Genomic DNA, 19,972 nt, shown 5'->3' with positions numbered 1-19,972 from the left:
AACGTTCACGAAGGGACCAGGTGATTCACTTTGTAAATTTTCTGTCGCAATCCTCTCCTTCCTGTTGACAGTAAAGTCGGTTACCATATAAGGCAATGACTCATGTTAAGTTGAAAATATCACTTTTCCATGGTGAAAAKCGATATTCACCATGGTGGTGCACAAATGTTTGAAGCAAAAATGTGTGACATGTTCTATTGAAGTTTAAAACAGAAAAAATGACACTTTCTACAGCTAAAACCAATGTAACTTATTAGATTATTATAACACTTGCTAATTARTAAGACTCACCTTATTGATGGCTAATAGTTTATAGTTACCAATTTGTCTATAAATACTTTATAAATCATTAATAATTGTTTATTATGCATTAATTGATGCTAAGGAGACTATGCTAAAGAAAATTACATCTGATTGTGCTTATAAGGTAGTTTAAAAGATTTAGCATAACACCAGATAAAATATATGTGGACAAATTTGACTCACTATTTGCACAATTWTTTTCTCTTTCTCACCCTTAATTGTTGCATAATAAACAATTWTAATGATTTGTAGTGTTTAGAGATGAATTAATAACATGCCTATGAACTATTTATTAGCCATCTTTAGGGGGAGACTTATTGTAAAGTGGTAATGCTAAATTTAAAAGTAATTTAAGAGTGCATAGTAAAATTATTACACTGTTTTGCTAGTATAACAGGCTGATAATGCTGCCAGAGAACCAGACATGTCACCCTTAGGTAGTTTTGAAAGCAGGTTCACCTTACTGGGTGCTTAGCAGGTGCTACCTTTAGCTTCCAGTTTGACCCCCTACTGATTTTCACAACTGCAAATATATCTAAAGTGCTACAGTGTGCAGCATTAGGTGTGGGARGAGCAGCAAGCACTTAATCCAAGATCTAAACATTCAGAAATTGCCACTGCACTTGTTCTGGCATCTTGTTAAACACACTTTCAATCATATGAATGATATAATGGTTAGAGAAAAAAAATACAATTGGCCCCGCTCTCAAATGGTGCCAGAATCACATGTTTTAAGGGGTCTAAAAATGCAATAAACACATAAAGTTACGTGAAGAAATTTAATTTGCATGTCATAATTTTATCCTGACTTAACTTTCACATTTTTCCATGCTAATGCAGCCTAAATAAATCTAAAATGCTGGTTTAAGTTTTGGCTTTGGTTAGCTATAAACCAAGGTTTCTGAGCCATGCATTGATGTAGCATGTTGGTCTTGTCAAAATGTGCATGGAATGTTTAAAKACAAGTAATGTTTAATTATACCTGCGAAAATGGTTTAAACTGTTGATTAGCTACATTTCGTTGTATGTAAAAACAATATCCTGTACAAAATAAGTGGCATTTYTCTAGGTGATAGAACACTTTTTTTCGCCCTCACATTACCACATACATACATACAAATGCCTTTTCTAACTCATCCGTCTGTTCTTTGTTTTGGGTAGTAATAATGCACGCATTGTCATTGCGACTCATGACTTCTGTCTGCTAAAGGCACACAAGACTTCGCGCCACATTCTTTCGCCGCAGGGGACAACCACAGGGACGACGTAACCCCTCCAAAAACCACACTGGAACGCCCATCTTTCAAAATTCAACGTCGAGCGGTGATTGGCTATTCGGCGACACGTGATCAACGGTCGCGGGAAGTTCTTTGCCACGCGCTTCATGGGAAGAGCTCAGTTTTCGACTCCCTCAAACTTTTGTAAACATTGCTATGGTTTCTACTTCGGAAAGACGCGTTTCTGTCATAAAGGAGAGCGTGACAGATTATTGAAGGAGAAGGATTGTTTCTATTTTTCTTTTTATCATTCATTACTACCGAGGACGTTGCTACTGCATTCGACTCAAGCAAGTACGAGGCCATTTTCCCAGTTTTTACTGGCGTGTCGGACTTTAAAAGTACGGTAGTTTTTTGTAAAGTTGAACTGCTAGAAGTAGTTTTCATGAGCTTAATACCATTTAAAAGGTAATTAAATCTAACTCGTTTTTGAGGAAGCTACCACTTCGGTGGGAGCACCAACCGCGTGTTTTTTTTTTTTTTTTCTCTCTCTCTCCCTCCCCCTTCTTCGACGAAGCCGGGGTTTAAATCCTCGAAATGTCGAGCTGCAGTCGCCATCGACTCGGAACGCCTTCCCCCAAATCCCGACCGATTCGCCAGAAACTGCAGTTCACGTCCAGCGACGGAGAAGACGATCCTATCGAGGATGTCAACAACAGCACCGGGGGAGAGTCCGGCTTCACGGAGATGGACTCCCCGACACCGGTACGACGGGTCGCCGCGGACAAGCTACAAGAGGGCGGCAGCAGCCCCCTGAACCACTCCGGCGGAGACGACGACGTGGAGCTGTGGGACGAGGAAGGCTTTGATTCCCCGTCCCTGCTGCAGTCCCCCAGCAGCGTTATTTTCGCCAACTGTTCGCCGTCGCCGAAGAAAGTGTCGCGGATGTACGGAGGGTCGCCGGAGCGGAGCTACGTCCAGGACGACGGGGAGGGCTCCAGCTCTCCGATACCAGACTGCCCCGACACACCTCCGCATAAAACCTTCAGAAAACTTCGGCTCTTCGACACACCACATACACCAAAGGTTAGAATTAACCGACTGTTTTCTTTTTCTTTTAATTTTAGTTTTAAAAAAATGCGTTCTATATATATATATATATATATATATATATATATATATATATATATATATTACATGAACAATATCTCCTTTCTGCTCTTTAAGAAAATAAACACATTAATTATTTTATTATGTTATTATTTTCACAATCCGAACCTGGTCAGTAGATGCACATTATTTTTTAAACATCTGGATTTATCTGCAGGATCCGTTACTGACCCACTTAGTCAACATCTCTCTACCTGTTGCATAATTTATTGCGTTCAGCCAGCGCCACGATTGGATGTTTTTATTTTTTTATGGCCAGACTCGTACTGGTGTTGAAGAGAACGCAAACTTTAAATATTTTTGACACATGTTTATTTGACTTTTTATTAAAAAAAAATTTTCCCCACAAATCTGGATTTCATTCATTCAGTCATTTTAAATTTTTTTTTTAATTTTTTTATTTTTAAGAGTTTGCTGTCCAGAGCCAGGAGCTCCGTCCCGGGATCCTCCAGCAGGAGAGTTGCTCTCTTCAAGAATGTCGAGTCTCCACGAAAGTCCTTCACAGACAGCAGCAGGAAACAGCAGATGCCCCTGGTCAACTTTAACCCCTTCACTCCCGACTCCCTGCTAATCCAGTCCGCCACACAGCACAGAAACAACAGAAAGCGAGCGCATTGGAATGAGTAAGTTACCTAAGATTTTGGAGTTTGTTACATGAAAAAGTTAAAAATAAATGAATAAAATAAGTTGATTTCCATCCGTAGTAGTTCTTCAGACGTACTTATGTTTAACATAAACACACAGGCTTATTATTGCAGAGAGGAAAGATGATTCAGTGACCTTTCCTGTTATTCTTTAATATAGTTTACACCTGTTATGTTAAAGTTGTTGATTAGGTCGAGGGGGAGTTGCCCGATAACAAGGACCTCATGGTTAAGGTTGAGCTCCATGTGCTTTGTGCAGTTCTCAGTGCTGCCCCCTGCTGGACAGGACGCTAACAAACATCTTTATTGTTGCAGCTCTTGTGGGGAAGACATGGAGGCCAGTGACGTCGAAGGGGAAGATGAAATTCTGCCGCCATCAAAGGTGGGAATTTTATCTTTTAATTTGGTTATAGATTCTTTTTTTTTTTTTTTTTTTTTTTTAGGATGCGTTATTAATTTATTTGAACCAGGAAATATGTTCAAATTTAACCTGACATTCAAAGGCGTTTTCCTAATGGAGTATAAAATGCTTTTAAATATATTTCAGTGCCATTACGTCGTTTCTGTACAATCTGTAGATGTATGGAATTTGATCAAAATGTTTTCCAAGCCTGAATAATAATTGAATTTTAGCCCTTATAAAAGCCATGGTGTCTGTGCATCTTTAAAAAGTTGGACTGACTTTTTAAACAAGGACTTGTATTTAAAATCAAAGCATTAAAAAGACTTGATTTCACTGAAGGAAAAAGGTTGACCTCACCACAGCTCTTGCATTTTGTCATGCCATGACCATTTAATCTCATACGTTTTATGTAATTTCCTTTTTCTCCCAGGACCTTACTCTTACCAAAACTTTGAGTCGTGTGCAGACATCTTTATTGCGTTGTGTGACTAGAGGTGGTTGGCTAGCTGCTAATATACCCAGCAAAGATATATTAGCTGGCAAATGGCTAGTTTATTCGTGTCAGTCGTTAGAGAGTGCAAATTTATCTTCAGTTGTCAGGACGATGTTTGTATTAGCCATTGGCAAACTTCTTTTGCTAACCTACATGATTTGTGATTTTTCTTTTGTATGTTTCTGCCACAATACAAGTTTTAAATTTACTTCACATTGGTCTTAAAAAGTCTTAAATCTGAGTTGGTGAAGCCTGCAGGAACACAGGTTTTTGTTATCATGTTACTACTTCCTTCAGTTTTTCTGGTCAGTTGTCCTTCTCGCCCTTGAATCCAACCATCTTTCAATCTCATTAATTGAATTTGTTTTCATTTGTATTAACAGTGGGAAACATGGAACTTTAAACATGCTAATCATGCAGGAGCCCAGCGGGTAGAACGATGTAACAAACTGTACTGTACCTGGTGTTTGTATTGCACAATAAGCGGCTTCAGGCAAATGTGCCAGTCCATATGCAAATGACCTGGAACTGTTTGCTTTTTTTTGTGTGAATGCTAAGTAGATCTCTGTGTGTGTGTGTGGGTGTGTGTGCCTGTGTTTGATGTGTTCCACCCTACTTACACATGCCGTTCTCTCTGCAGAGGATCACCATGATGGAGAGCAACATGATGTCCCGCTACGCCTCAGAGTTCCTGGAGCTGGAGAAAATCGGCTCGGGGGAGTTTGGCGCCGTGTTCAAGTGTGTGAAAAGGTTGGACGGCTGCATCTATGCTATCAAGAGGTCCAAGAAGCCCCTGGCAGGATCGGTAGATGAGTAAGTTGAGTAGAAGTGGAAGATGGGAGTGTGCTGAACGATGTGTTTTCTCATTTAAAAAAACAACAACAAAACTTTTCCTTTCTTCCGTCACAGACAGAATGCGCTGCGGGAGGTTTACGCCCACGCCGTGCTGGGCCAGCACCCCCACGTGGTGCGCTACTACTCAGCCTGGGCCGAGGACGACCACATGCTAATCCAGAACGAGTACTGCAACGGCGGCACCCTGTCCGACGTCATCGCTGACAACTACAGGCGGCTCAGCTACCTGTCGGAGCTGGAGCTGAAGGACCTGCTGCTGCAGGTCTCCCGGGGACTCAAGTACATCCACTCCATGTCTCTGGTGCACATGGACATCAAGCCCAGTGAGTCCAACCGCTTTGTTATCAGTGGCAATGCACCTGATCCGTAAGGGCAGATTTATTCAGTCTAATTCTATGCTTTATTTATTTTATATTTAGAATAACTAATTGCACTTTTTGAACCATTTGAAAGAAGGTTTAACAATTTCTCTGTTTAAAACAGGCCTGTCACAATAAATCAATTAATCGCATGATAAATTAAAACAAACTCAATAACTTAAATTTGTGTCATTTATCATTTTTCTCTTTTCTCTGTTTCTACCAAAAACTGCATGAAAAGTCTTCAGTTTGGTGTTTTGGTCTCAGTTGCCTCTTTGTTTTGAAGATTTCAACATGTTTGTTGTTTCTGTTGTTTTGTTAATTTATTTTGGATATTTAAAATGTCTTCCAGTTGCAGTGTTATTTAAAGTTTCATTATGCCATGACCGTTATACTTGAAAATGGTCTCAAAAATAACAATACAATTGTTTTATGGCAATAACTTGTGGCACAATTTATAGCCCTGCAAAATTTATTTTTGATAGACCTAATTTTAAACACAATATGTCTGTTTAAAAAAAATGGAAAAAGAAGCTTTTTCAGATATCTGTACTGGAAGTGAAAAAAGTGGATTGGTGCATCCCTAGTCTTAACATCTTAACACTGTTTTTTTATTTTTCTAACTTCCTTTGAAAAATCCACTGTAACTTATGGACATGATCTCGTTGCTGATAACTGATGTTTCCCTCTTTGTTCCAGGCAACATCTTCATTTCCCGTAAATCCGTAGCGAGCTGTGATGAGTCCGATGAGGATGATGGACTCGCCACTAGCGTCGTCTACAAAATCGGTAAGCTGCTCAACGTTTGCCCCAGTCGACTAAATCTTCTTTGTAATATTCAGGGATTTTCTGAAATTCTTAAAAATGCTTGAATTTCATTAAATGTTTTCAGGTTCTTTATATTCTGTCTGTACAGTTGTGCAATAAAGCTGTAATAAACTTTTAGGAGAAAAGACTCCTTACAGAAAGTGAAGTGATTTATTTATCATTTAATTTGAACAGGAAGTTTGTTTACCTTAACACAAACTGATCTGTTTAGTGTGATGAATATTTATTATTCATCTGCTTGATTAGAAATAAAGGTCGTTTTATAGTTTATGTTGGTTATTGAAATTGAGAGTTTTTGTTAAATTTGTATTTTATTACTCAGGTGTGTATGGTGTGTGTGTGTGAGAAGATTTTCAAAACATAAAATTTCGTTATGCAGATTATCACAGATTATGCAGATTATTGGCACAAAAAAAAATACCCCAGGCCATTATTTTAAGAAAGTGACTATTTGATTATTAACGGTACTGACTATCATATAATAGTGAATTATATGATATTCATATAATTCAAATTCATAATTATATGAATTTGGGTTCTCTTCTTTTTTTTTTTTTTTTTTTTTTTTTTAAGTTTATTTGGGGGTTTTTTTTCTCAAAAGTAAAATGAGAAAAGTTTGTAAACCTACCTTGAAAGTGCCTGAAATTTACTGTAAGGAAAAGTGTATGAACCCTGAATATTCAGCTTTTCCTTTTTTTTGCTGTTCTTTCAGGCGATCTTGGTCATGTGACCCGGGTGAACAATCCACAGGTGGAAGAGGGGGACAGCAGATATCTGGCCAACGAAGTTCTGCAAGAGGTATTTATTCTGACTTGGAAACTTAAATGAATAAATAAAAAAAGGTCTCATTTTCCAAGCGGTCCATGTTTAAACCTGCTCTGTTTCTCTCTGTAGGACTACAGTAACTTAACAAAGGCGGACATCTTTGCTCTGGCCCTGACGGTAGTCAGCACCTCGGGAGCCGAGCCTTTACCCACCAACGGGGAAAAGTGGCATGAAATCAGACGGGGAAAATTACCCTCCATCCCACAAGTGCTTTCTATAGAGTTCCTTAGTTTACTCAAGGTAGCCAGCAGCATCAGTCTGCATTTATTATCCTCAAATATCCGTTCATCCACTTCTACGTCATGTTTTTTATTTAGCCTTCCCAACATGTGTATGCTGGTTTAATTTTTTTTCCAAATGAGGATAAATTAATTGTTTTTTTGGCTAATTTTACAAGCAGCAGTTTCAATGTCTTCATCCGACAAAATGTCATTTCCCCAAGCAAATTTTTGAGTTTTCAAACTCAAATATGTCGAAAAATTTTTTTTCTAGAAAACTTCTGAGATTATCTAAAATTTCCTGAGTTTTTTTTTTGCGGAAATGTACTTTTTAATTTTTTTTAAGATCAACATTGTCTTTAACACTCCATTATAGCGCTGAGCCTTCCTGTTGCTTGCTGAGAGTTTGCCTCTCTCTCAGCCTGAATGAGCCATATTCATGTCTCAGGTCCTGAATACGCTGCGCTGCTTCTCTTCTGGAGCTTCTGCTCTGGGTTTTCTAGCTAAAAGTTTGGCCATGTTTCCGTGACGATACTCTTTGCTTTTTTGCTTTTTCCGACCAATTAAAAACAGCATATTATGCAGACATTTTGAATTTAGCTGCTGCACATTATTACAATTTTTCTTGGTAAATTGAGTGGTGTAATTTTCCCTTCCAGCTGATGATCCATCCAGACCCAACCAAACGACCGTCGGCCTCTGACCTCATCAAACACCCGGTGCTGCTGACGGCTGCCAGGATGAGCGCCGACCAGCTCCGAGTCGAGCTCAACGCTGAGAAGTTTAAGAACGCTCTGCTGCAAAAGTAAGTGCAGCGCAAGGAGCAGCAGCAGCTGTTTCCAGGAAGAACGAGTTCAGTTCGTCACTGTCTGGAAACACTCAGTGGAAACGCCATGGTTTCCCGTTTAAAACCAAGTTTTCAATTTAAAGTTGGATCATGTTTTTTTATCTAACAGATGTTTGATTGTCACATATTGATAATGTTGTAAAGAAGATGGTGAAAAACATAAATTTGTTAATTAGGGCAGCAACTATTATTTATTATTTAGTTGACAATTATTTCAAGTCGAATCGTTTCAGCCCAATATTTGATATTTGTAAACCAAGATGAAAGCTGAATTAAAGAGTTTTCAAGCGCATATTGTGCAAAAAATATTAAACCTCTGATACTGTCTTTTATAAATAACAGCAGTTTAACAACCTGATATTTAAAAAAATTGAAATCATCTCAAACGGTCAGATTAAGAAGATGAGATACATAATTTAAACTCTTTTTTTTGTTTCAAAACTCTCACAGCTGTGAACCAATTTTACTTCTGACTTTTGACTATATGTTGCATTCTTCCAGTGATTTATTTATTCATTTTTTGGCGTCTCATGAAAAAGAACTTTTAATCCGTAGGGATAATCCGATGAAGAATCGGCCTAATCAAACGAAAACGAACCCACAAACGCCACTTCCTGTTGCTCTCGAGTTCAGACTTGTAACCCTTCTCCTCTGCGTCTTCCTCAGAGAGCTGAAGAAAGCCCAGCAGGCCAGAGCTGCGGCCGAAGAGAAGGTGCTGTCTACTGACCGGATCCTGACCCGCTCCACGCTCCAGTCCAACCCCAGAACTTCCAGACTCATTGGGAAGAAGATGAACCGGTCGGTCAGCCTCACCATCTACTGACCTGAAAGCCCAAAGGCTCATGGACCTTTCTTAAGGAGTAGAAGCGGTCAGGGTTTTGGAACTGCCCCCCTGTCCGTTATTGTTGGGATCTTCTGCCCGACCTGAGCTGTAGACTGTTGCTACACCAAACTGGAAGTTCTCTCAATAAACTCTGGTGTAGTTCAGCCGTGTTTCTGGTGGACCTTTTTTCTTCTTTTTCTCCTTTTTGGCAGAGGGAGGGAGAAACTCTTACTCTTAAAGGTAGTTGCTTTACCTTTCACTCTCAGTCATTCCTTAAGTTTGCCAAGACGTCAAGCTCTTTGCCAGGTTGCCCGGACGACGGCGGATCCCGCCAGTGACGCATCGCTCGCTCCAGAGTGAATGTTCTTCCCTTTAGCCGTGTGCACCTTACTGCCTGATGTTCTGGAAACTGACCACGTCTGTTTGGAAAGGAGCACTTTGTAGGGCAACATGTGGTACTACTGCTTACCACGGCGTTTTAAGGAAGACAAAAAAAGGAAAATATCTTGCTGCTATTGATGTTGTGTATGTGTCAGGGCTTCTACTCAAAGTTTGGATCGTTCTAGAGATTGTTGGCTCTTATTCCACCATTCGGCTCCCTTCCCGTTTCAGTTTGGATGGATTTTTGGATCATGTGATCTGAAGACTTCGTTCTGTTTTGAATTATAGAAACCAGTAATCGGACTCGTTATTTGAGAGGTTTTGGACGAATCCATTCTTTGGTTTTAGTTTCCCTGGTGATCTGTGCTTCCAGCCCTCCTGTAGCATTAGAACAATCATTGTCCTGTCCTGTCCTGCCATCGGCTTCCCAAAGCTCATACCCTGAATGTCGAAAGGATTACTCCTCTTCATGTTCTTGTAAACCGTAACACAAAGCGTTTGTTGCTGTAACATGTACATATGTTCTGTAATAAATTCTCATGAATCATTTTTTTGTTAAATTGTGGCGATCGCGTTATTTCCAATGTCAAAAATAACATACAAGAGACGAAGCCTTAATTCGAAACCATTTTCTGTGGTTCTGTTAAAATTATTTGAACCAAATAAATTGGTTGCGGTATGAATAATGAGCTGAACTATTCAATATTTTGGGATATTTCTCCTAATATTTTTGCAAACATAACGAGGTGTTTTTGACACTTTGAAAAAGATTCTTAAATGGTGATTTAAAAAAATAAATGTGATCTGATCCAAATTTTTGCCATGCAGTAAAAGGACGGTAAGTTGAAGGCACTTACAGACCACAAACATTTGATAAAATAAATGAAAATGTGAAAATAAAAGGTTAAGTTTAAAACCATCATGTGATTTACATTTTCTGTCTGTGTTGCTTCTCTTAGTACTTATTTACGCGCACGCACACACACACACATACATTATATATATACATATATATATAATAAAATGAAAACTGAGTTCCATACTTTTAATTGAAATGATATGCTTCATTGAGAAGCGCCTCATGGTTATGCTATGCTCTACACAGACACTTGATGGCGTGTCTTTTGGACATAATTACAAAACAAATGTTTAAAACAAACGAACGGGTAAGTTCTTTTTTTAATATATTAAGCATTCTCTTGTATTATGAAGCGCTTTTTGTTGAGTTTCAGACATAATGTATTAATTTAAATTGGAATAACTTGACTGAAAAAGACGCCAAAATTTGATGGTTAGCTTGCTAAGCCAAGTTTTTTTTTTCTTCAGGCAGAACAAAATAAAAACTATAGAACGGTATTTGAAGCCATATTTTGAGTTCAAATGTATGCTAATTCTATAACACACATTAAAAATTAAAATCCTGCATTTTTATGTAAAAAATTTGACTTTTTAGCTATCTGCTAAGTGCTAACATACTTGTTTTTCCAATATAAAACGGGGTTAGCTTGAACAGTTGAATTCTTTTTAATCCCTCCATGAAAGTTTGATTTCTTTCAACCCTCATGGTTAACTTTACTGTAAAAATATCTCCTATTCATGCCTCTGACTTTACCATGCTGTCACTTTTACCCCGTTGCGCAGTGACAGCTCATAATAATGCCAACATCCATCCCCCCCATATTAGCCTCCTCCTGATGTGCGTTTCCCTCTCGCTGAGCGGTGCTGCAGCTCTTCGCTCCGCTCCTTCATCATCATCATCATCATCATGCCAGACACGGAGCGTCATGTGACCCGCCCTCTCGGTGTCCAGAGGAGACAGCGCACACAGACGGCTCCAGTACGAAGAGACACACTCAGAGAGGACAGGAATAAGAAATAATATATATAAAAAAAAGAGAAACATTCTTCTGGGATCATGACGCTGCGGGACGAGCTTTTAAAGTCCATATGGCACGCGTTCACAGCTCTGGATGTGGACAAAAGCGGGAAAGTCTCCAAATCTCAGCTCAAAGTAAGTTTATCAAGTCGCACTAATTGACTTTTTTTTTCTTTTTCTTATTTTTTTTTTTTTAATAATTCATATTGATTCTTGAAGTATCAGTCAATGCTCCTCCTCACTTCTGGTATGTTTGCCTTGTTTTTAATGCCGTTCGCGTCTCTTCCTCCTCCCTGAGAACAGGGCGCCTCTGTTCGACTGCAGCAGCAGCGGAGGCGCACCTGGTGATGATGGGGCACAAATCCAACTCTTTAAACAAGTGTCCGTGGGAAAATAATCACATCTCGCGACGGAAACCGCTACTTTGTCGATTTCAGTTCGTCTCCATTCATATTTTCAAGCTGAGGAACCCACAACACAATCGCGACTATAGGGAACGTTTTCTGCAACAAAATCCCTTCTCCAGTGTCAGAAGCGCTCACTGATAGCAGCTGAGTGCCAGCCAAGCATTGTTCAGCAACAATAAAGGTCAACGTGGAGGTCAGCTGACTGGGATTCTGATGAGAGGGAGAAAAAAAAAAGAGAATTTGGCCAAGTCAGAGTTGTTTCTTGTCTTGAGTAACATGTGAAACTGTCACTACTTGAGTCAAATTGGTCACACTGCAGTTGCTTCAGCTTTATTAACTACACTGAAGTCTGTGGCTGAAAGTCCTTCCAACAGGGCCGGCACAAGCCTTTTTGGGGCCCTAATTTATTAATTTTTTTTTGGGGGGGTGGGGGCTCCCTCCCCTCATGCCAACATGTCAACACCAGATGGTTTATCATTCCTAAGCTACTCTATGTAGCACACCTATTAGCAGCGTTTGTAATTAGCTTTCATCATACCAATGCTATTAAGGCTATTGCTTTTAACCTTACAAGAATAACAAACAAAAAAAAAGGATTTTGAAATGCAGAGTGGTATTTAAGTGTGCCATATTATTTTAAATATTGGAAAGTAACACCAGCTGATAAACATTAAATTTACAGTACACGAGTTGACAAGTTTGATATCTTATTTCCCCAACGAGTAGAGATTAACCATCGCCATGCTAGCTTGGTGCTCTTGGGGTCCCCCTGGTGGTGCGGCGGACCTGAGCAACCGCTTGACTCGAGTATGTCTTTGGCTGGCCCTGCCTCCCAAGCCCCTATTCTGTATCACTCAAAAGGAGTTTGAGCTGTAATTGCAAAGTGTTGAATGGGGATCAATTGAAAATAACACCACAAAGTTTTTATACTTTTTATCTTAAAAATGACATATTCCTCTGTTTCACAATGATGGATGGTTCTGTGTTGTTCTATCACATGAAATCTCCATAAAAGGCAATAACGTTGATAATAATAAAATATAAAAAGCACGAGATGTGAATACTTTAGCATTTTATTGTTGAACTCTTCCTTTCCCCTCAAGCGACCCACATCTGCACCACAGGAACTGCAGCCGATTGCATTTCTCAAAACTCTGCAGCAGCAGTAGCAGCTGCTCCTTCACTTTGTGAACGACATTTTTCAGAGTCGATAACCAGACAGGGATTGCTCTGCAGACTTTGGATGTTCTCATTTAACTTTCATCACTGTTTGCATCCAAGTACATGCCTCACAAGATTATTGACGTACCTAAGCTTCGTCACGTTGTTTACTTTGATAAACACAAATGTTCTGAGTATTTTAGTGGGTTTTACGTGATGACCAACCCAAAGAAGTCAATAACTGTGRGACAGATCATAAAAATACTGTAGTTTTCAATTGATCATTTCTCTAAATTAAAATCTGAAAAGTTTTGCATGAATTTGTAAGCTTACTTCTGTAGAAGTGTTTAACTTTCAAAGCAAGAAAATAAATACAGAGTATCTTGTTACAAAGATAAACGTTGCCATTACAACAAGAAAGTTTCTTGTTTTGACAAGATTTATATCATTAAAACCAACATATATGTTGCTGTTCATCCCATGTTGTGTCTTTTTTAGAAGTCGCAATATGTCAGACATTCATGTTTACTCCTTGTTAACTGAGAACATTTCTTATTTTAATGAAATAAAACTTATAAGTTTTATATTTTGTTCAAACGAGAAAGCTTCTCCTTTTAATGAGTTTGGTGTCTTGTTTTCACAAGAATCTTTGTTGTTGTAATGAGACACACCTCCTGTATTTGTTTCCTAGCTCTAGCAGTGAAATGCTTTTAATAGAGCCTAAATGTGATTAACATCAGCAAAAACCCAGGTGTTCTGTGAAAGCCTCAGAAGTTTGTTAGAGAACATTAGTGAACAGACGGCTCCATCAAGACCAATGTGGTTTCTCGGTTCTGTTTTTTTTTTTTTTTACTCTCTTTCTGCAGGTGTTTTTTTGTGTTCTCTTTGTCCTTTCTTGTCTTATCTCTCTCTTTCACATTTAACTTTTTGCCCCCACCTCTCGTCTTTTCTGTTTTTCTTGTTCTCTTTCTTTTCCTGTCTCTATGGCCGTCCCCTTTAAAATAAACCCAAAGCAGTTTCTGTATGTGCTACGCTGCYGGTCAGGGAACGTACAGAAAGCAACAGAAAATCTCAGGCTGATGAACACTGGATGGATCATGGATGAAGTTTTGGAGAAGTTTTAAACAATGTTAGGTTGTGAAATGATATTCTGAGCTATGACCATCTAACGCTGCATTGTTCAGTCCGTCATCTGAAGATGGAAAGAATCTGTTGACGTGGTAACGATCATCTATGGACCCCACAAACAAACAAACTAGGGTGAAGCGTTACCGTCCAGCAGGAGCTAGCAGCGCTAGCAGTGGTGGGGTGTAAGGTTGCTCCTGCTGAGCAGAACCCAGAGACCTACATTTCTGTGTCGGTTCCCCAAGATTGAAGATGTCGTCATTAGTGTCCTTTTCATAAAATATGTGAATTTGTGCTAAATTATTTTTCCTTTCTTGTACCATTTCTTGCTGTCAATATGTCACATGTTGTTAAAAAGTGTATATCCCCTTAAATAGTCCCACATTTGGAAGAAAAATTGCATTTGTGGGTAAATGGGTAAATGGGACCCACCCATGAAAAACTCCCCAGTAAATCTCTGCCATCGCACAACAGTTTTATCTGGATGAAGTGTGATTTTGTTGGGTGACCTAAAATGAGAAGCAAGGCTCGTTTTCATTGTAGGCAAGAATTTTGCCACTCAAACCAAATGTGGTGACACTGAATAGGATCGGAAGAGCCTCTCTAAGGGCAAAAGATTTGTCACACATTGGTACAATAAAAAAGTAAATAACCCAACTGTCCTTACTTTTCTGTGCTGAATATATATTATGACACCCTTAACATAATGTTTATTTGACCTTTTTTTCCTCTTGTTTCAGGTGCTTTCTCATAACTTGTGTACGGTGTTGGGGATCCCACACGACCCGGTGGCGCTGGAGGAACATTTTAAGGACGATGACGAGGGTCCTGTTTCCAATCAGGGGTACATGCCGTACCTCAACAAGTTCATCCTGGATAAGGTCAGTCAGTGACACCTCACAGCGTGTGTGGTCACAATGAGCCCAGGACCAAACTTAGCCTTTCTGAGGTTCTTAATGTTTGTTTTCCATGTAGAATTCAAAGGTTCCTATTGGTTAACCATTGTGGACACAGTAGCAACAAAATGACTGACGTTGAGTCAGCAATCTGCTGCATGGCTTTTTATCTGCATGTAAGGAAAATGTTGCACTATCAGGGAGTTGATGGCAGAACATAAACTTTGGCAGCAGGTTGGCAAGTTGAAGTATATTTACAATATAACAGACCTTTTSTAAGAAGGCTACTCCCAGAAAGCCATAACAGCCTGATTGTTGTGACGTTTGGATCTGAGAGTGTCTCCTACAGTAACGGAGAGTTGTTTTCCAACCTTGTGGAACATGGAGTAACACTTCACTTTGTTTGCTTTCTGCTGGTCAGCTCAACGAAAGAATACCAATGTATTTTTTTTTATCACACTTACAAGATGGGTACATCTGGATGGTTTTCAGACATAAAACAAGCAATCAGGGGGTAAAAACTAAAGGAGTGGCATCTGTGACTCATTAGGGTGACACTGTGTAAACTACAGTTGGTAAGCTACAGGCGGTGAGCAACCGGCTAACTACCTGAGCAGATTGCCTGACTAGTTAACTAGTTAATATGAGTTTGTTCCATTTGTGTTACTTAGAAACAACACAATGCTAAAAAGGGTATGTTATTCTGAAGCATAGGCACGTGAAATAAGCTGTTATATTTAGCAGGTGTTTATTCAAAATAATAGAAGTTAAAGGGTGCTGTGGTGGCGCAGGGGTAAAGCACAACCTCATTGTGAACGTCACAGGTTTGATTCCCTGCCTGATGACCTTTTAAAAAATATGTTGGCGTAAAGTTAATCTAAGTGTGATACTCTTAGACGAAGGCAGGATCGGTGGGAATTGTTGTTTTTCTGCTTTTAGATCAAAGGAATGCGCTTATTTAGTTTTAAATTTTGCATAAATACAATGAAATCAAATAATCAGAAGGTTATCGTAACATCAAACTCTCACAGCAGCCCTACAGGGTACAATAACACTGTGGTTTTCAACAGGAAATTAGCAATAACTTAGAACGGTTTAGGTGGAATTACCACAAGACAGGACAAACGTCAAACATTTTTTACTATTTTCCACTTCTTCAGTATTTAAATCAGATCATAAAGTTTGTTACTAAAGTATAAAATTGGTTGCCATTTAATTCTGGAGGTGTAGACCCTTTTGCTCAGTTTACTAGCTAGCATGCTAGCTATATACACAGAGTAACCTGCTGTGTGTCTTCCTTTCAGTGTTCACTCAGTATCCTTGGAGCTAAACGCTGACTTCGCTCATTAAAATATCTGCGCCTTCATGGTGGCGTCACCGTCACTGTATAAAAGGCCTGTGGTGTTCGTTCAGCTGGACAGTCTGAAACGGCCTTTTCTTTCTGTTACATGACATCATACCAAGAGGTTACTGTCAACGGGAGCTGCTGTGGCTCAAGCTCTTATTAGAATATAGAAATGTGTGAAAATAAGACCATGTTACTGTGGCAACCCAACAGGGACAAACCAAACCAATGAGTGCATTTCTGATAGCCAAGGCAGTTTGGACTACACAGTAATCATCTAGTTATCTGACATTTTTAACTGTAGCTTATTGTACGCTGGATATTTTAGTGATTATTTCTCTATTTCCTTATTTCCCTTCGTGTGCTGGGATGACCAGTGTCTCTTGTGACTTCAACATCTGGAAATGCAAAACAGATTGAAAAACGTGACCTGAGGTTTAATTACCCATCATGCTGGTGATCCCAGCTTTAGTTCATGTTTAGTAAAAATACCACATGGTGTTAAAACTTAAAATAAAAATGTATAACATGAATAGATTTATTGTAGTTTTCAAAATATGCAATTCATTCCATTTAATTTTCCACATGTTGAAAATGATTTTTTTGCACATTATTATTTGTAAAGTACCTCTGCAGGAAGGTGAACCTGAGCTCCAGCAAAGTATTCTGCGGCCTTTGAAGGGGCAGTGTCATGTAAAATGTACATTTTTGGGTTTATATCATGTTATAATGATATAAACCCAAACCTGGAGTGCAGGTTTTTGCCTGCACTCCAGGCAGGCAAAAACCTGCCTGGAGTGCTGCTTTGATCCTTCCAAGCATTATTGAGAAATCCTGTTATCAACATGGCAGCCATTGAGCTCAAAGGTGGATTTATAGCTTCACCTTTGAGGTGTTTCTGAACTTCTACCTCAGAGCAGCTGACCCCATGTCTCCCCCACTAAGCTCCTTCAGACTAGCCAGCAGCAATTAGCAAACACCCTTTAAGAGGTTTCCTTCATGAGTTGTCCTGTTTATTGTCTCTCTGTCCCTACACTCCAAAAGAATCCCCACAGCATGATGAAGTCACTTCCATGTTTCACTGTAGAGATTGTGACTCTAGATAATGTTCAGTACTAGTTTCCTGCCAAGCATGGCCCATTTTTATGATGACTTCTTCCAGATGTTTGTCCTTTAATGTGTAGCTTCATTACCACTGGCCACTCGTTCACTGAGGCCAGTGTTTTGATCAACAAATACTTATAGCTATGTCAATCTGTTATTTTCTTTCCATTTCACATTTATGTCCTTCTTTGTTTGTTGGTCCATCACATAAAAAATCAGTTGTTTGCTTTTGCAAATGTATTGATAATTAATCAATAATAATAACTAACTGATCTATTGACTGTAGTTTCAAGGAAAACACACATTCCCTCATTTGGGAATATCTTTGGTTTCTTTCTGTTATTTGGTTTATTAGACCTGGTGCTGATGTCAGCATGTCTGCGACTAAATCGCTGCATTACAAAATTGTTCTCCACTACCTGGTGAGTTCATTTCACCAGAGATAACTTGGCTGCAAACTGTCAACATTAGCGCACTGGAAGAAACTCTGGGAATTCCTTTTATCAAAGTTTCCTCACTAGTTCCTTGTTCCTTTTGGTATCGGGTCATAAAGCTGTAAAGCGTGTTTTACGACTACCAAGTCTGACACCGTTTGGTGTGTGAAGTAGGTGACAGATGCAAATGAGAGACTAATTTGATTCAGTGTTAATGTTGTCTAACAAAATGTGTCAGACATTCTCTGCAATTTTACGCAAGAAAAAAATCAAAAGGTTCATTCAGCACAAACCGACGCATTTACTCAAGCCTGGACGTCAGACTAATCAATTACCAGCTTAAGGTGCTTTCTGAACAAATGCAGTCTGACTGTGACTTCTAATAAAATAATTAACACTCACCCCTCCTTCCTAACATTGTTTGTACTTTTCCACACACAGCCACCCCCCTGGCCTGTGGACAAGGGTGGAAGGGGTGGCTGTCGACGCTTTGGACCGCTGAGGAAACTCCACCCTGTCACACAAGGAAATCGTGTTGAATGGGCCCCGAGTGTGAACCAGAATAAAAAATTAAAAAATAAATCCTGTTGAACATTTAAATAGAACAGAGGCCAGGAGAAACTGCATCCATGTGTTTTTAAAAGTGGAAAATAGAGGAAGATAGAAGAAGTGCATCTTCCTCAGTGACTCGCTGTTTCTTTATAATAAAGCAGGATATAAAGTTGTTTTTAATCTTGTGACAGAACTCAGTGAGTTGGGACAGTCTGTCATTTAGTGTAGAGGCTAAAACACAAACAGTAAAAGCATTAAACGGGCAGTACGATGTAAAATTGACTTTACTAAAGTTTACATCATGTTATAATGTTATTCCCTCGTCAAAACATCCATGAAGTGTTGTTTTGATTCTTTTATGCATGATTGAGAAATCCTTTAATCTCCCGTGGCAACCATTCAGCTTTTCAAAACGGCTGGGTGGACGTAGCTCCGCCTTCAAGGATTTACACTCTTGATCCACTTTGTTTTAGTAAAATATTGTCTATTCAGGATAATATTGAAGAAATAAAACCAACAAATGTCTTCAGAATTTAAATCTTTTCAGGTTTAATAAAAAATAAAGAGAAGTGACCTTGAATTCTCTCAACCTAGCAATTTTTGGTCCAAATGGTAAAACGTTTGGACACCACTGCACTAATATAGTGAAAAAGGTGGATCTTTAGTCAGGATAGCAGATATAAGTTGTGTGATAACTCTAGAGAGAACCGCTGCTCTGGTGGGACAATGATGAGTTCAGACCTTTACGTCCCGCCCAGTGAAATTTAGTGGTGGCAGCACCATGCTATAAGGGCAAGAAAGTTGGTCAGAGGATGGAGATATATGCAGAAGTACAGATGTATATACGTATATATATATGCAGCTTTAATCAAAAACAGATTAAAGCTGCAGTTTATATAATATTTTTTCCTCCATGGTAAGTTCTTTCTCCTCCATTAGCATATTTAGCGGTGGGAGGAGGAGCTGCACCTTGAAGGTGGAGCTAGGTCCAACCAGGCGTTTTACACAGTTGGAATGGTTGCCGTAGGAGATTAATGGATTTCTCAAGGAACAATCTCAGAGAAGCGACCAGTTCATCCTGGCTCTGATAAACAAGGAAATGCAGAATGAACTTTAAAAACTGAAGCTGAAGTTTGGACCCAGAAAATMAATAAACTAATAAACACGTGGCAGGTTAGTATCTTACTTGAAATATGTGAACTTGGACTGGAAATAGGGCAGCAGGACAGAACCAGTGAGCCATAAGGAAAAAGACAAATGGGGAAAACACAGTACAAAGATGATGTGGGAAGCAAATCCCTGTTTCACAACATCAGCTAGCTCCTCCTCTGCCTTGCTGTAACCTCTGATTCACTCCCAACCCACCCAGATACAACAACCTCAACATATGATCAGTGCTGTTCCTCCTCGTCTCAGCAGTGCTGTTTACCGTGGTGCTTCTTTAAAGATGTATTTGTTCTGAAATATGATATAATATTTATTATGGATTGAGTCTATTTCTCAGCATTCATGYCATTTCTTCCAACTCCACCCAAACATCTATTGTTTAGAGCATCATGGGGCGTCTGGAGGGCTTAGAGGCGGCTCTGCAGGAGCTTTGTAGTTCTGCAGAAAAAGCAGCTGTGTTGAACATCAGTCATGTCAGCTACTTTAAAGGTAGACTATTGTCACGGCTAAATCCATTTTTTGACAGTCTTATCAGTATA

General features: G+C 39.3%; 3 protein-coding genes across 6 annotated transcripts in view; all 3 read left to right on the top strand.

The window, feature by feature from the left end:
• The window catches only part of znf143b (zinc finger protein 143b), a 16,482-nt gene extending 13,767 nt beyond the window's left edge, over positions 1 to 2,715 (top strand). For both annotated transcript variants that reach the window (XM_017305514.1, XM_008410837.2), the window contains exon 16: positions 2,699 to 2,715. The gene's annotated coding sequence lies outside the window, so the exon portion shown is untranslated. The remainder of the gene's footprint in view (positions 1 to 2,698) is intronic.
• On the top strand, positions 1,592 to 9,926 carry wee1 (WEE1 G2 checkpoint kinase). 3 transcript variants are annotated; one of them, XM_008410835.2, is made up of 11 exons: positions 1,592 to 1,874; positions 2,098 to 2,606; positions 3,099 to 3,313; positions 3,650 to 3,716; positions 4,871 to 5,043; positions 5,140 to 5,408; positions 6,144 to 6,233; positions 6,985 to 7,070; positions 7,167 to 7,337; positions 7,975 to 8,120; positions 8,829 to 9,926. In XM_008410835.2, exons 2-11 carry the CDS (start codon positions 2,118 to 2,120, stop codon positions 8,983 to 8,985), a joined length of 1,863 nt encoding a protein of 620 aa, XP_008409057.1. In that variant the 5' UTR covers positions 1,592 to 1,874; positions 2,098 to 2,117; the 3' UTR covers positions 8,986 to 9,926. The 3 variants fall into 3 exon arrangements, with proteins under 3 accessions (XP_008409057.1, XP_008409056.1, XP_008409055.1); XM_008410834.2 differs by having other exon boundaries at positions 1,592 to 1,921; XM_008410833.2 differs by having other exon boundaries at positions 1,592 to 1,988.
• A 1,240-nt stretch (positions 9,927 to 11,166) lies between these two features.
• Positions 11,167 to 19,972, top strand: part of swap70b (switching B cell complex subunit SWAP70b) — a 34,400-nt gene continuing 25,594 nt past the window's right edge. Inside the window, exons 1-2 of the mRNA XM_017305143.1 lie at positions 11,167 to 11,377; positions 14,676 to 14,816. Of these exons, the coding sequence (XP_017160632.1) occupies positions 11,282 to 11,377; positions 14,676 to 14,816 (237 nt within the window). The 5' untranslated portion in view covers positions 11,167 to 11,281. The remainder of the gene's footprint in view (positions 11,378 to 14,675; positions 14,817 to 19,972) is intronic.

The sequence above is a fragment of the Poecilia reticulata genome, linkage group LG6 (assembly GCF_000633615.1).
Source record: "Poecilia reticulata strain Guanapo linkage group LG6, Guppy_female_1.0+MT, whole genome shotgun sequence".
Classification (NCBI taxonomy): Eukaryota; Metazoa; Chordata; class Actinopteri; order Cyprinodontiformes; family Poeciliidae; genus Poecilia; species Poecilia reticulata.
Note: the sequence above shows the minus strand (reverse complement) of the source record. Positions and strands in the feature narration are given on the sequence as shown.

Bases quoted from the DNA above. Each gene is read 5' to 3' on its own strand.
- wee1 (XM_008410835.2), top strand. From the start codon at position 2,118: ATGTCGAGCTGCAGTCGCCATCGACTCGGAACGCCTTCCCCCAAATCC. The intron at 3,717-4,870 runs GTGGGAATTTTA...TTCTCTCTGCAG, and splicing joins AAATTCTGCCGCCATCAAAG to AGGATCACCATGATGGAGAG. The intron at 5,044-5,139 runs GTAAGTTGAGTA...CTTCCGTCACAG, and splicing joins CTGGCAGGATCGGTAGATGA to ACAGAATGCGCTGCGGGAGG.